This window comes from Zophobas morio, unplaced genomic scaffold, assembly GCF_036711695.1.
Source record: "Zophobas morio isolate AGI-343-1 ecotype UQ-CSIRO unplaced genomic scaffold, CSIRO_AGI_Zmor_V1 ptg000007l, whole genome shotgun sequence".
NCBI classification, from domain to species: domain Eukaryota; kingdom Metazoa; phylum Arthropoda; class Insecta; order Coleoptera; family Tenebrionidae; genus Zophobas; species Zophobas morio.
In genome coordinates, this window is record NW_026972112.1 from 1,457,808 (window position 1) to 1,471,714 (window position 13,907).

Genomic DNA, 13,907 nt, shown 5'->3' on the forward strand with positions numbered 1-13,907 from the left:
AAATTTTGATATTTGAATTTAAAATTTGTTTGTTTTCAATTTTCAATTTTTCCATTGTTCAGTTTATCGATTTTTCAATTTCCGATTGTTTGAATTTCCGGAAGATTTTTCTATTTCTGCGATTTTCGAATTCTCAATTCTTCTTTATTCCGACCTTTTGATTTCCCGATTTTATTTTTATATTTATTAACCATTTATAAAAAAATTAGCTACAAATTCTTAAATAAACAATAAAATAATATTTAAACTTTTTAAACAAATTTAGCAACAATTTTATAAATATATTTAGTAACAAGTATACAAACAACTTTAACAATAAATTTATAAACAAAACTATCAACAAACTTAAAAATTTAGTACCACATTCAGAATAAATTTAGCAACAAATTTCAATAAAAAAAAGATGCATAAAATTTATAAATAAACAAATTGTGAACAAATTTATATACAAACAAATTTAACAACAAATTCATAAACCATTTTATAAAAACAATTATCAAAAAATTTATAATCAACAAAATTATAAACAAATTTATCAACAAAAGTATGTATACATTTTTAAACAATTCTATAAAACAAATTTTATAAACTATTTTAGCACCAAATTTATAAACATATGCAGGCACGAATTTATAAGCAAGTGTACCAACAAATTTATAAACAACTTTATAAAAATTACCGACAAATTTATGAATAATATTGCAAAAATTGTAGGAAAAAATTTATTAATAAAAAAACTTATAAATAAATTTATCAATCTATTTATAAAAAAATTACCAAAAAATATGTAAATAAAGAAATTTATAAACAAATTTATCAACGAATTAATAAAAAAATGAAACGATCAAATTACACAATGAAATTAATCTTAAAAATGAGAAGTCAAAAAAAATTGAAAATCCAGAGCAACAATGAATCTACTCGTATTTATTATATCGTGCTAATAAAGACGGTTATTAATACATTTATAAATAGACTTTGCCAAAATTTTGGAGCAAGTTTATAAATAGGTAAATTTATAAAAAAATAGCTACAAATCTATAAATAAACAAATTTAGAAACCTTGTTGTCTATAAAATAATGCGCAAATTTTTTCAAGAAATTTATAAAAGATTATTTTAATTATCAACAGTTTTATAAACAAATTAATAAACAGATTTGCAAACTAGGTTAGGAACAAATTTATCAATAAATTTAGCAATAATTTTTGTGAACAAATTTTGCAACAAATTTGTCAAACAAATTATAAAATAATTATAAACAAATATATAAACAAATTATAAACAAATTTATTAACAAAAGTGTGTATAAATTTTTAAACAATTTTATAAAACAAATTTTATAAACTATTTAAGCATCAAATTTATAAACATATTCAGGCACGAATTTATAAGCAAGTGTACCAGCAAATTTATAAACAACTTTATAAAAATTACAGACAAATTTATGAATTATGAATAATATTGCAAAAATTGTAGCAAAAAATTTATTAATAAAAAAACTTATAAATAAATTTATCAATCTATTTATAAAAAATTTAGCAATAAATATGTAAATAAAGAAATTTATAAACAAATTTATCAACGAATTTATAAAAAAATGAAACGATCAAATTACACAATTTTTTCAAGAAATTTATAAAAGATTATTTTAATTATCAACAGTTTTATAAACAAATTAATAAACAGATTTGCAAACTAAGTTAGGAACAAATGTATCAATAAATTTAGCAATAATTTTTGTGAACAAATTTTGCAACAAATTTGTCAAAAAAATTATAAAATAATTATAAACAAATATATAAACAAATTATAAACAAATTTATAAACAGAAAACTCACACTTTTATTTTAATTTATAGGGGTTTCACAAAAAAATGCGCAAAATCAAATTTTATATATTTTTTCTATACTGAACTGTACTTTGGAATGTGAATAATTGTTACTGATCCCTAGTGTTTTATTGTGGAGATAATTCGAAAAATTCCAAAGACTTAAACGTGTTGTGAAAACAAAGCAAATAAAATTCGTCGAATTAAATCGCATAATTTACCTAAGAATCTGAACTTGCTTTATTGCATGGGAGGTAATTCAAATAACTCTTTATAAAGTCAACACTTGTAAAATGATTTTATAAAAATAACAATCTTTTTCAAAACTTACTTTTTCCAATTTATGAATTACACTCTTGGTAGTATTTTTTCTTAAAAACGTAGTAAAAGTCTGTTCTATTTTTTGACTCGTCGTTCAATGGAGATCCGAGTTTGTCCATAAGAAATAGAACTAAGTAGAACACTGGAAACAAAAATGGCGACTGATCCAAGGATATAAAGGATAAAAGGATAAAAAACGGTCTTAAAATAATTAACACAATTAATAAACAAATTAAAAAAAGTTGTTCTATCAGTCATTCGACAGACACGTGATATTCTGACAACAGCTCATCTTAGGTACTCAAAGTAAAAAACAATTTGTCATAATTATTAAAATACAACTAACTTAAGAATGGTAAAAGCTACCAAAACGAAAAACCCTAGAGCATGGACTGAAGAAGCTGCCGACACAGTCTTTCCTAGAAGACCAAACACCAGTACATCAGCTTGAGCTTGTAACGTCGTCAACTCGACGTAGGCAGAATTGGTTTCGTTGTGATTATTACAAAATTTAGTCTGCTGTATTGGTAACAGAAAAGCGTCCACAGTAATAGGGACATAGAACGTCTTATCTTCTCTTTTCAAATTCCCCTTAACAGTAAGTTTCGTAAACTTCGTATTGGTGGACTCGAGTCGGTTACCGCAAGAGTCGTTGGAGTCGTTTTCGCAAGCCAGTAAACTGCAGATGCGTACATGGTGGTTGGTATCATCGATTTCAACAATACCGTCGAAAGCCGCAACTCTGAAAACACGAGTTAAAAAATTGTTGAGTTGGTACCTAGACCTTACTTGTATATGGCGGAAGAGTGCACAAAGGATTCGCTCAAAATAATATCAAAAGTGCAGCAGAAGTCACAATGACAAACCTCAAGTGTGGAGTTGTTTAGAGACATATCTACTTTCTCGAACTTGTAGCGCGAGGAATCGAAAATTTTGTTCGTTTTGTAGTTGGTAACATTGGATTTGTTTAAGTCACCGGGAAGCCCGAAGGGTGTCTACAATACACAGTTAATTTTGGAAAAGTTGAGGTTGAAGCTCGTTCTTACTCTTCCACTACAGACAGATTTTTCCTCTCTGGAGCTAATCTTTGTGACTTCTTGGATAACAACTTTGCTACTTGCCGAGTCTGCGATGTAAAGTTCTGCAGCTTTACCATTTGGAAGGAAAATTCCGCTACCACCGTGGCCCTCTTTAGGTTTGCCATAGCTAGCAGCCAACAAGTTAATACCATTGGCTGTGGTGTAGCCCTGCTGGGTCGACAAAGCTACAACTTCATTATAAAAAAAAACCTAAAAATGTACCGACTTATTTACATGTCAAAAATGGCATAAACGAGGTCCATGCAGAGGGGTACACGATATCCGTGACGTCACTACTCTTGAAAACTTTCCTCGACGGATTATCAAACAAGATATCGTAACCAGTGAAGATTCCAAAAGTCACTCCAAAAGTGGTAGTGAAAGTCTGCGTCTGGTTAGCATCTCCTGGAGTGAGCATGTCTTCTTGGAACAAATTGATTTTACGGTACTTCAAGATGACCGCCCCATTTTTGTCCAGAACCAAGTCTGTGTTGTAGTACTTCGTTGCTGTTTTGGATTCCTGCTCTTTTTCTAAAAGGTTGACCACCATGTAGATCTGTCTCTCTAAGGCCATGTTGCTCAGCTTGGTGAGGACGCTGTCGGTTTTGTCGTCGGTTAAGTCCACTGCATAGTCCGTTGGATCTGAAACTATGGTCGTGAGTCCATATTCCGGAAAAACCAAAATGTCGGCGCTTTGGCTTTTGGCTTTGTCGGCGTAGGTGCTGTAAGCTTCGATGTTTTTCTTGATTGTGGCCTGTGGACTCTCTCCTGTTTCGGGGTAGTACTCCAAAACGGCTGCTTTGTAAGCCTGGAACGAATTTCTTATCAGTACGTACTTCGAACGCGGTACTAGGCGTGGTGAGGCAAGCTGATGACTAGAGAGCGGAAAATATGCAGCAAAATTTTGAGAAATATGACCATATGATATGCACCAAATTTATGCAAATATGCAGTAACTTTCTTAATATATGCAGAGATATGCAGTTGCATATGCTCCAAAAATTAAAAAAAAGCTTAATAAGCGAACTAAATTCACATAAAATTCAAAAACAGGTTTCCCGAGCTTACGTTTTATTACAAAAAATACATAAATCACATTGCAAAGTGTTTAATTACCATTCACTAAGACATAAATCACGTTTTTAAAGATAATATTCTTATACTAAAAAATAAATATAAACAGATCAAATTAAAAAATAGTAGTAATCCACTATTTAATTACTATTTTGGTAACAATTTATTTTTAGATATTTTTCGAAATATTCTAACAAAAAGTTTTTGCGGTGATTCTAAAGTAAATATATTTGTATATAAAATAGAAAAACTGCGTACTACGTCCACAGATGTAAAAATACTTACCGGTTTAGGGCAGGCGCGACAAAACAAAATTCGTTCTAGAAGAATAAGTTCAGGAAAAGGTTTACTCCATAAATTAATTTGAGTTATCTTCGACATATTTATACACCTGTATCCCTTTAAAAGGTTTCAATACAAACTCACGATGAAAAATGATAATAGGATAACGTCCCTTCGACCACCACTAAACGTACCATTCAGACACTTAACTAACGAACAAAAATATTGGCAATGAACGGTATTTCCAAAAGTAATTAGGCCGCGAATTTACCTGGAAGCATGGCTTAACACTCAGTGGTGTCTCCAAACTAAATGCCGATAGAATGGCAATCTTTTTTTTTTCAAAAAATCAAAAAATTGATAAAAATGCAAAATATGCACCGGTTCCGTGAAATATGCAGCAGAAGGCAAATATATGCAAATATGCATTTTTTTTATAGCTGTATTCATTTTTAATTAGCATGATTCGTTCACATATTAAATATCAAGACTTATATGCAAAAAATAACGGATATGCAAATTTCATAAAATCCGCTCTCTACTGATGACGGTTATTAATTTATCATTTTCGGGGACTGGTGTTTAATGAAGTTAAAGAAGAACTGAGTGTAACTTACCAGGATTGGTTTATGCTGAATGGCCAAAAATAGGGCAAATAAAACTGCGGAAACGCCCTTCATGGTGGACGACGGTGTAACAGCTAATCGTTTGAGGGGACTTTGAGTATTCACCGTTAAAATTATTAATTACTAATTAGATAAAGGTGGAGATAAGCAGATAAGACAAGCTAATTCGGTGATGACATTGAACGAGTGTATTCTGTCGAGTTCGCTTCTTGTATGCAACATATGATCAAGTTACGTCGACGAAGTTTGATTTATTTTCTGGTATATGTTCACACTATTCGGAAATGACGTTAGATGTAAATAAACTTATGTATTTAATGTGGTTATAGTTTCTTCCTATTTCACGTAATTCTGAAAAAATATAACAATATTTTTCTGTGACTGCATGGGAAAATTTGAAGTTTAAATGTTTATAAGTTGCGAAAAAATACAAAACTTCATGCACGTGCTCGAAAGAATACATTTAAATATTATATGGAAAGAAGGTGTTTTAATGTGTGTAATAATTACCAAAATCATTTAATTTTTCTTAAATGATGAACGTTTCGATTTCTGGAGGTTTTGCATTTTCGATTTGTCGTTTTTGGTTTAGTATTTGATTTTTCCATTTCTGGAATTTGGGATTTGCCCATTTTTGGTTTTCCGATTTTCGAATTTTCAATTTTTTATTTTTGCTTTCTCGGTTTTTTAATTTTTCGACTTTCCGACTATCCGAAATTTCGCTTTCAATTTTTCGAATATTTGCTTCAGCGAATTTTCGATTTTTCGACTCTCGATTTTTCGATTTGTAGAATTTTCGATATTTTCTGTTTCCAATTTTTTGGTTTTTCAGTTTCAAATTTTTCGAATATTTGTTTCTTAGAATTTTTGATTTCTTGACTTTCGATTTTTCGGTATTTCGAATTTTAAATTTTTGATTTTTCGAATTTTCGTTTTTCCAATTTTAGATTTTTCAAACATTTGTTTCATGAAATTTTCACTTTTTTGACTTTCGATATTTCGATAGTTCGAATTTTCGTTTTCCTGAATTTTTGTTTTTGCAATTTTAGATTTTTCTAACATTTGATTAATGGAATTTTCGATTTTTCGATATTTCAAATTTCCGATTTTCGTTTTATTCAATTTTCGATTTTTCGAATTTGGTTCATCGAATTTTTGGTTTCTCCACTTTCGATTTTTCTATATTTCGAATTTTCCAAGTTTTTCAGTGTCCGTTTTCCTTTTTTCGAACATTTGAATAATCGAATTTTTGATTTTCGGTTTTCCGAATTTCGATATTTCGATTTTTCGAATTTGGGTTCTATCGATTTTCTATTTCTCGAGTTTTTGTTTCTTTCATTTTCGACTTGTCGATTTTTGATTTTTCGAATATTTGATTCTAGGTTTTTCAATTTCCAAATTTTCATTTATTTTACTTTTCTGTTTCTTTAATTTTGACTTCTAGATTTTTCAATTTGTCGTCTTTTTGACTTTCGATATTTCGTTTTTTGTATATTTCGATTCTCGTATTTTTTGTCATTCAAAATTTCTATTTTCTAATTTTTTATTTTTCCGTTTTTCGATTCAGAATTTTTGCATTTTCAAATTCTGTGTTTTCCGTTTTTTCGTACATTTGGTTCTTCGAACTTTCGTTTTTTTTTGATACATGAATTTTCGATTCGTTTCCTCTTCAATTTCTCGATTTTGCAATCTTTCCGTTTTCCAATTTTTCAGTCTTAATTTTTGATTTTTTGATTTTTCTTTTTTTCAATTTTTTCAGTGTTCAGTGTTAATAGTTTTCAAGTTTTCGATCTTCAAATTTCCAATTTTTTTAAGTTTCGATTTTCAATTTTTCCATTAATCAATTTTTCGATTTTTTATTTACTGGTTTTTTTATTTCTCCAGTATTAGATTTATCAACTTTTCAATTTTCGATTTTTTGATTTTCCGGAAGATTTTTCTGTTTCTGCGATTTTCCAATTCTCGATTTTTCTTTATTCGGATTTTTTGATTTCCCGATTTTTCGATTTTCAGTAGTATCATAATTATTATCATGAATTTAGCAAAAAATTTCTAAAAAAATTAAATTTATAAAAAAATTTACAACAAATTTATACAGCAAATTTATAAAGTATTTTTTAAATTTATTTTTAAAGAATTTTATAAATAAATTTTATAAACTATTTTATAAAAAGCTTATAAACCAATTTGTCAACGAATTTATAGAAAAATATTAATCAATTTATAAACACTTTAAAATTTTTGCAGACCAATTAAAAACATTACCAACAAATATTTAACCAAATTTAGTAACAAACTGATAAATAAACATTTTTTTAATATTTAGTAACAAATTAGTAATAATAATCTTTATTCCTACATACTTAAGTTTATGGTGGATATGACCACATGGTGGTTACAAGAAGCGTTCAATTTCAGTTTAAATTAATCTTAAAATCGAGGTCTAAAAAAAATTTTTAAATCTAGAAGATTAATGAATCTCTTTATTATATCGTCCCAATAAGCGCGTTTATTAATAAATTTATAAACAGTCTTGAGTCACAAATTTAGCAACAAATTTATAAATAGATCTTTCAAAAACTTGGCAGTAAATTTTTAAATAAACAAATTTATAAACTAATTTATTAACCATTTATAAAAAAAATTGCGACAAACCCTTAAATAAATAATAAAATAATACTTAAACTTTTCAAAAAAAAAAATAGCAACAATTTTAGAAATATATTTAGTAACAAGTTTACAAGCAACTTTAACAATAAATTTATATACAAAACTATCAAAAAACTTATCAACAAATTTAAAAATTTAGTACTATATTTAGAATAAATTTAGCAACAAATTTCAAATGAAAAAAACATGCATCGAATTTATAAATAAACAAATTGTAAATAAATTTATATACACACAAATTTAACAACAAATTTATAAAAAAATTACCGACAAATTTATGAATAAATATTGCAAACATTTTAGCAAAAAATTTATGAATAAAGAAAGTTATAAATAAATTTATCAACGAATTTATAAAAAAAGAAGCGATCAAATTACACAATTAAATTAATCTTAAAAATGAGAAGTCAAAAAAAATTGAAAATCCAGAGCAACAAAGAATCTATTTATTATATCGTGCTAATAAGGACGGTTATTAATAAATTTATAAATATATTTTGCCAACACTTTGCAGCAAGTTTATAAATAGGTAAATTTATAAAAAAATAGCTACAAATTTATAAATAGACAAATTTAGAAACCTTGTTGTCAATAAAATAATGCCCAAATTTTTTCAACAAATTTAGCAACAAATTTATAAAAGATTATTTTAAATATCAACAGTTTTATAAACAAATTAATAAACAGATTTGCAAACTAAGTTAGGAACAAATTTATCAATAAATTTAACAATAATTTTTGTGAACAAATTTTGCAACAAATTTGTCAAAAAAAATATAAAATAATTATAAACAAATTTATAAACAGAAAACTCACTTTTATTTTAATTTATAGGGGTTTCACAAAAAAATTCGCAAAATCAAATTTTATATAATTCGTCGAATTAAATTGCATAATTTACCTAAGAATCTGAACTTGCTTTATTGCCTAGGAGGTGATTCAAATAACTCTTTATAACGTCAACACTTGTAAAATGATTTTATAAAAATTTAAAATAACAAACTTTTTTCAAAACTTACTTTTTCCAATTTATGAATTACACTCTTGGCAGTATTTTTTCTTAAAAATGTAGCAAGTCTGTTATATTTTTTGACTCGTCGTTCAGTAGAGATCCGAGTTTGTCCATAAGAAATAGTACTAAGTAGAACACTGGAAACAAAAATGGCGACTGATCCAAGGATATAAAGGATAAAAGGATAAAAAACGGTTTTAAAATAATTTACACAATTAATAAACAAATTAAAAAAAGTTGTTTTATCAGTTATTCGATACACACGTGATATTCTGACAACAGCATCTTAGGTACTCAAAGTAAAAAACAATTTGTCATAATTATTAAAATACAACTGACTTAAGAATGATAAACGCTACCAAAACGAAAAACCCTAGAGCATGCACTGAGGCAGCTCCCGACACAGTCTTTCCTAAAAGTCCAAACACCAGTACATTAGCTGGACCTTGGAACGTCGTCAACTCGACGTAAGCAGAATTGGTTTCATTATGATTATTACAAAATTTAGTCTGCTGTATTGGTAACAGAAAAGCGTCCACAGTAATAGGGACATAGAACGTCTTATCCTCCCTTTTCAAATTCCCCTTAACAGTAAGTTTCGTAAACGTGGTATTGGTGGACTCGAGTCGTTTACCACAAGAGTCATTGGAGTCGTTTTCGCAAGCCAGTAAACTACAGATGCGTACATGGTGGTTGGTGTTACCGATTTCAACAATACCGTCGAAAGCCGCAAGTCTGAAAACACGAGTTAGAAAATAATTAAGTTGGTACCTAGACCTTACTTGTATATGTCGGGGGAGCTCACAGAGGAGTTGTCCAAAGTGATCTCAAAAGTGCAGCAGAAGTCACAATGGCAAACGTCAAGTGTGGAAGTTCTTACAGACATATCTACCTTCATGAACTTGGAGCGCGGGTAATCGAAAATTGTGTCGGTTTTATAGTTGAAAACGTTGGATTTGTTTAAGTCACCAGGAAGCCCGAAGGGTACCTACAATACACAGTTAATTTTGGAAAAGTCGAAGTTGAAGCTCGTTCTTACTATTCCACCACAGACAGATTTTTCCTCTCTGGAGCTAATCTTTGAGACTTCTTGGACAATAATTTTGGAACTTGCCGAGTCTGCGATGTAAAGTTCTGCAGCTTTACCATTTGGAAGGAAAATTCCGCTACCACCGTGGCCCTCTTTAGGTCTACCATAGCTAGCAGCCAACAAGTTAATACCATTGGCTGTGGTGTAACCCTGCTGGGTCGACAAAGCTACAACTTCATTATAAAAAAAAAAACTAAAAAAGTACCAACTTATTTACATGTCAAAAATGGCATATATGAGGTCCACGCAGAGGGGTACACGACATCCGTGACGTCACTATTCTTGAAAATGTTCCTCGATGGATAATGAAATAAGATGTCGTAACCAGTGAAGATGCCAAAAGTCACTCCAAAAGTGGTACTGAAAGTCTGCGTCTGGTTAGCGTCTCCTGGAGTGAGCATGTCTTCTTGGAACAAATTGATTTTACGGTACTTCAAGATGATCGCCCCATTTTTGTCCAGAACCAAATCTGTGTTGTAGTACTTCGTTGTTGTGTTGGAGTCTCGCTCTTTTTCCAAGAGGTTGACCACCACGTAGATCTGTCTCTCTCTGGCAATGTTGCTCAGCTTCGTGAGGACGCTGTCGCCACTGCTGTCGGTTAAGTCCACTGCATAGTCCGTTGGGTCTGAAACTATGGTCGTGAGTCCATATTCCGGGAAAACCAAAATCTCGGCGCTTTGGCTTTTGGCTGTGTCGGCGTAGGTGCCGTAAGCTTTGAGGTTTTTCTTGATTGTGGCCTCTGGACTATCTCCTGTTTCGGGGTAGTACTCCAAAACGGCTGCTTTGTAAGCCTGGAACGAATTTCTATCAGTACTCAGAACCGGTACTAGGCGTGGTGAGGCAAGCTATTGACGGTTATTATCATTTTCGGCGACTGTTGGCTAAGAAAGTTAAAGGAAACACTGAGTGTAACGTACCAGGGTTGGTTTATGCTGGATGGCCAAAAACAGGGTGAATAAAATTGCGGAAACGCCCTTCATGGTGGACGACGGTGTAACGGCTAATCGTTTGAGGGGACTTTGAGTAATCACCGTTAGAATTACACATATATAAAGGTGGAGATAAGCAGATACGATAAGCTAATTCGGTGACGAAACTGAACGAGTGTATTCTGTCGAGTTCGCTTCTTGTATGCTACATAAACTAAGTTACGTCGACCAATGTTTGTTTTATTTTCTGGTATATTTTCACACTATTCGGAAATGACGTCAGGTGTAAATAAACTTGTGTATTTAATGTGGTTATAGTTTCTTCCTATGTCACGTAATTCTGAAAAAATGAAACAATATTTTTCTGTGATAGCATAGGAAAATTTGAAATTTAAATGTTTATAAGTTGAGAAAAAACACAAAACTTCATGCACGTGCTCGACAGAATACTTTTAAATATATGGAATTTTTAATGTGTGTAATAATTACCCAAATCATTAAATTTTTCTTAAATGATGATACTTAAGTTGTATAAAACGTAACACATAATATCAGGTGAATCAATTTTGCTTTGAGTTGCACAGATTGACTCACTTCCGCTACTTTCGCAATTAGTAGTATAAATAATGATTTGGCTGGATTATATATGGGCAAAAAAAAGAACAGAATTCTTCTTACTTAACTGTGTTAAATTTATAATACTACTGAACTTTTCGATAGAATTTTTTCGTTTATGCCCTCCCCAAAAAATGTTTACGTCGATGCGAGTTTTTGTTTTTTCGATTTTAGATTTGTCGTTTTTTGTGTCAGTTTTCGATTAATCGATTTTTCGATTTCTGGAATTCCCTATTTGCCCATTTTTGGTTTACCGATTTCCGAATTTTCAATTTTTTTATTTTTGCTTTTTCGGTTTTTTAATTTTTCGACTTTCCCACTATTCGAAATTTTTCGAATATCTGATTCAGTGAATTTTCGATTTTTCGATATCTAGAATTTTCGATATTTCCTGTTTCCGATTTTTGTTTTTTCAATTTCAAATATTTCGAATATTTGTTTCTTCGAAATTTTGAGTTCTTGATTTTCGAATTATCGGCATTTCGAGTTTTCGATTTTTGATTTATTTATTTCTCGGACAATTTTCAATTTTTCGACTTTTCGACCTTTTGAATTTTCGTTTTTCTAATTTTAGATGTTTCATGAAGTTTTCAATTTTTTAATTCTCGATTTTTCGATATTTCGAATTTTCGTTTTTCTGAATTTTCGTTTTTGTAATTTTAGATTTTTCGAACATTTGATTCATGGAATTTTCGATTTTTCGATATTTCAAATTTCCGATTTTGCGTATTTTCAATTCTTGATTTTTCGAATTTCAATAATTTCATTAATCGAATTTTTGGTTTCTGGACTTTCGATTTTTCGATATTTCGAATGTTCGATTTTCGGTTTGTTCATTTCTCGAATTTCGAATTTTCAGTTTTTTATTTTTCGCTTTTTCAATTATTTCATTTTTCAGTTTTTCGACTTGACGATTTTTCGAATTTTCAATATTTGTTTCATGGAATTTTTCGACTTTCGATTTATCAATATTTCGAATTTACGATTTCTCAAGTTTTTCTGTTTTTTATTTCTTCTTTTTTTGAATCATCGAATTCTTCATTTTCGGCTTTCCGATTTTCGATTTGTCGAGTTTTTTTTTGATTTACGATTTGTCGATTTTCGATTTTTCGAATTTTCGTTTTTCCAAATTTCTATTTTCTAAATTTTTATTTTTCGGTTTTTCGATTTAGAATTTTTAGATTTTCAAATTCTCGGTTTTCCGATTTTTCGGATTTTCGTTTTTTCGATTATTTATTCGGTTCTTCGAACTTTCGTTTTTTTTGATACCTATATGAATTTTTGATTCGTTTCCTCTTCAATTTCTCAATTTTCCAATCTTTCAATTTTTCAATTTTTCGGTTTTTATTTTTGATTTTTTGATTTTTCGAGTTTTCGATCTTCAAATTTCCGATTTTTTTTTAAGTTTCGATTTTCAAATTGTCCATTAATCAATTTTTCGATTTTTTATTTACTGGTTTTTTTATTTCTCTAGTATTAGATTTACCAATTTTTCAATTTTAGATTTTTTGACTTTACGGAAGATTTTCGAAGTCTCGATTTTTTGATATTCCGATTTTTCAGCTTCAGATTTTTCGATATTTTGAATTTACAATTTTTTAGATTTTAAATTTCCAAATTCGGATTTTCGATTTTCCATTTTTCAGATTTTCGATTTTTCGATATTCGCAATTTCAATCACGTTACTTTTAGCTTTCTCAATTTCGATTTTTCGACTTCTTTAATTTCGTCTTCTCGATATTTCAATTTTCTACTTTTCGAACTTTCAATATTCGTATTTTCATTTTTTTTTACTTATCAATTTTCAATTTTTCCATTATTCGGTTTTTCAATTTTTAATTTTTTTAATTGTAGTTTTTGATTTCCCAATTTTTCAAGTTTTCAATTTTCGGTTTTTTAACTTTCCGGAAGTTTTCTTCGATTTTCGAACTTTCAATTTTTCAATATTCCGATTTTTTGATTTTCGGTTTTTCCGTTTTTCGATTTTTCAGAATTTACGTAGCTCAGGTGACGGACTTTTGAATGGAGTCTATGCCAAGAAAATGTTCCTGAGTCACTTAAAGATTTTCTAAAGGTGATAAAAATAACTCATCTGTTTCTTCTTCTTTAGAAGATCCTCATCTACTTTTTCTAGTGGGTGAAGTGAAGATGTATATGTCAAATCCATGTAGATCTTCCAGATCTTCTTTTTTTTTTTTTTTGATGTAAAATATATCTTCTTCTTTGTTTTTAATATCGCTTGGAGTTATTTTTTTCAGGTTTAAAGTTTCCAAAGTAACTTGAGTAGGCTGTTCTTCTTTTTTACGAAGATCTTCGATTTTCGTTTCTGATCTTTTGTATCTTCTATCGGCTCAGACTGCTTTAGTATTACGTCTGATC

At 29.5% G+C, this 13,907-nt stretch overlaps 2 protein-coding genes across 2 annotated transcripts; both read right to left on the reverse strand.

The window, feature by feature from the left end:
* Positions 1–2,375: 2,375 nt before the first annotated feature.
* Positions 2,376–5,321, reverse strand: LOC135124191 (vanin-like protein 1). Its single transcript, XM_064049088.1, has 5 exons — positions 5,204–5,321; positions 3,465–4,038; positions 3,198–3,415; positions 2,941–3,146; positions 2,376–2,893 (listed from the first exon to the last, which is right to left on the reverse strand). Exons 1-5 carry the CDS (start codon positions 5,264–5,266, stop codon positions 2,482–2,484), a joined length of 1,473 nt encoding a protein of 490 aa, XP_063905158.1. The 5' UTR covers positions 5,267–5,321; the 3' UTR covers positions 2,376–2,481.
* Positions 5,322–9,109: 3,788 nt separating this feature from the next.
* LOC135124192 (vanin-like protein 1) lies at positions 9,110–11,020 on the reverse strand. Its single transcript, XM_064049090.1, has 5 exons — positions 10,902–11,020; positions 10,202–10,775; positions 9,934–10,151; positions 9,677–9,882; positions 9,110–9,629 (listed from the first exon to the last, which is right to left on the reverse strand). Exons 1-5 carry the CDS (start codon positions 10,962–10,964, stop codon positions 9,218–9,220), a joined length of 1,473 nt encoding a protein of 490 aa, XP_063905160.1. The 5' UTR covers positions 10,965–11,020; the 3' UTR covers positions 9,110–9,217.
* Between the last annotated feature and the right edge of the window lie 2,887 nt (positions 11,021–13,907).

Bases quoted from the DNA above. Each gene is read 5' to 3' on its own strand.
- LOC135124191 (XM_064049088.1), bottom strand. From the start codon at position 5,266: ATGAAGGGCGTTTCCGCAGTTTTATTTGCCCTATTTTTGGCCATTCAG. The intron at 3,416-3,464 runs GTAAATAAGTCG...ATGAAGTTGTAG, and splicing joins GTTTATGCCATTTTTGACAT to CTTTGTCGACCCAGCAGGGC. The intron at 2,894-2,940 runs GTAAGGTCTAGG...TCGTGTTTTCAG, and splicing joins CACTCTTCCGCCATATACAA to AGTTGCGGCTTTCGACGGTA.
- LOC135124192 (XM_064049090.1), bottom strand. From the start codon at position 10,964: ATGAAGGGCGTTTCCGCAATTTTATTCACCCTGTTTTTGGCCATCCAG. The intron at 10,776-10,901 runs GTACGTTACACT...AATTCGTTCCAG, and splicing joins TCCAGCATAAACCAACCCTG to GCTTACAAAGCAGCCGTTTT. The intron at 9,630-9,676 runs GTAAGGTCTAGG...TCGTGTTTTCAG, and splicing joins AGCTCCCCCGACATATACAA to ACTTGCGGCTTTCGACGGTA.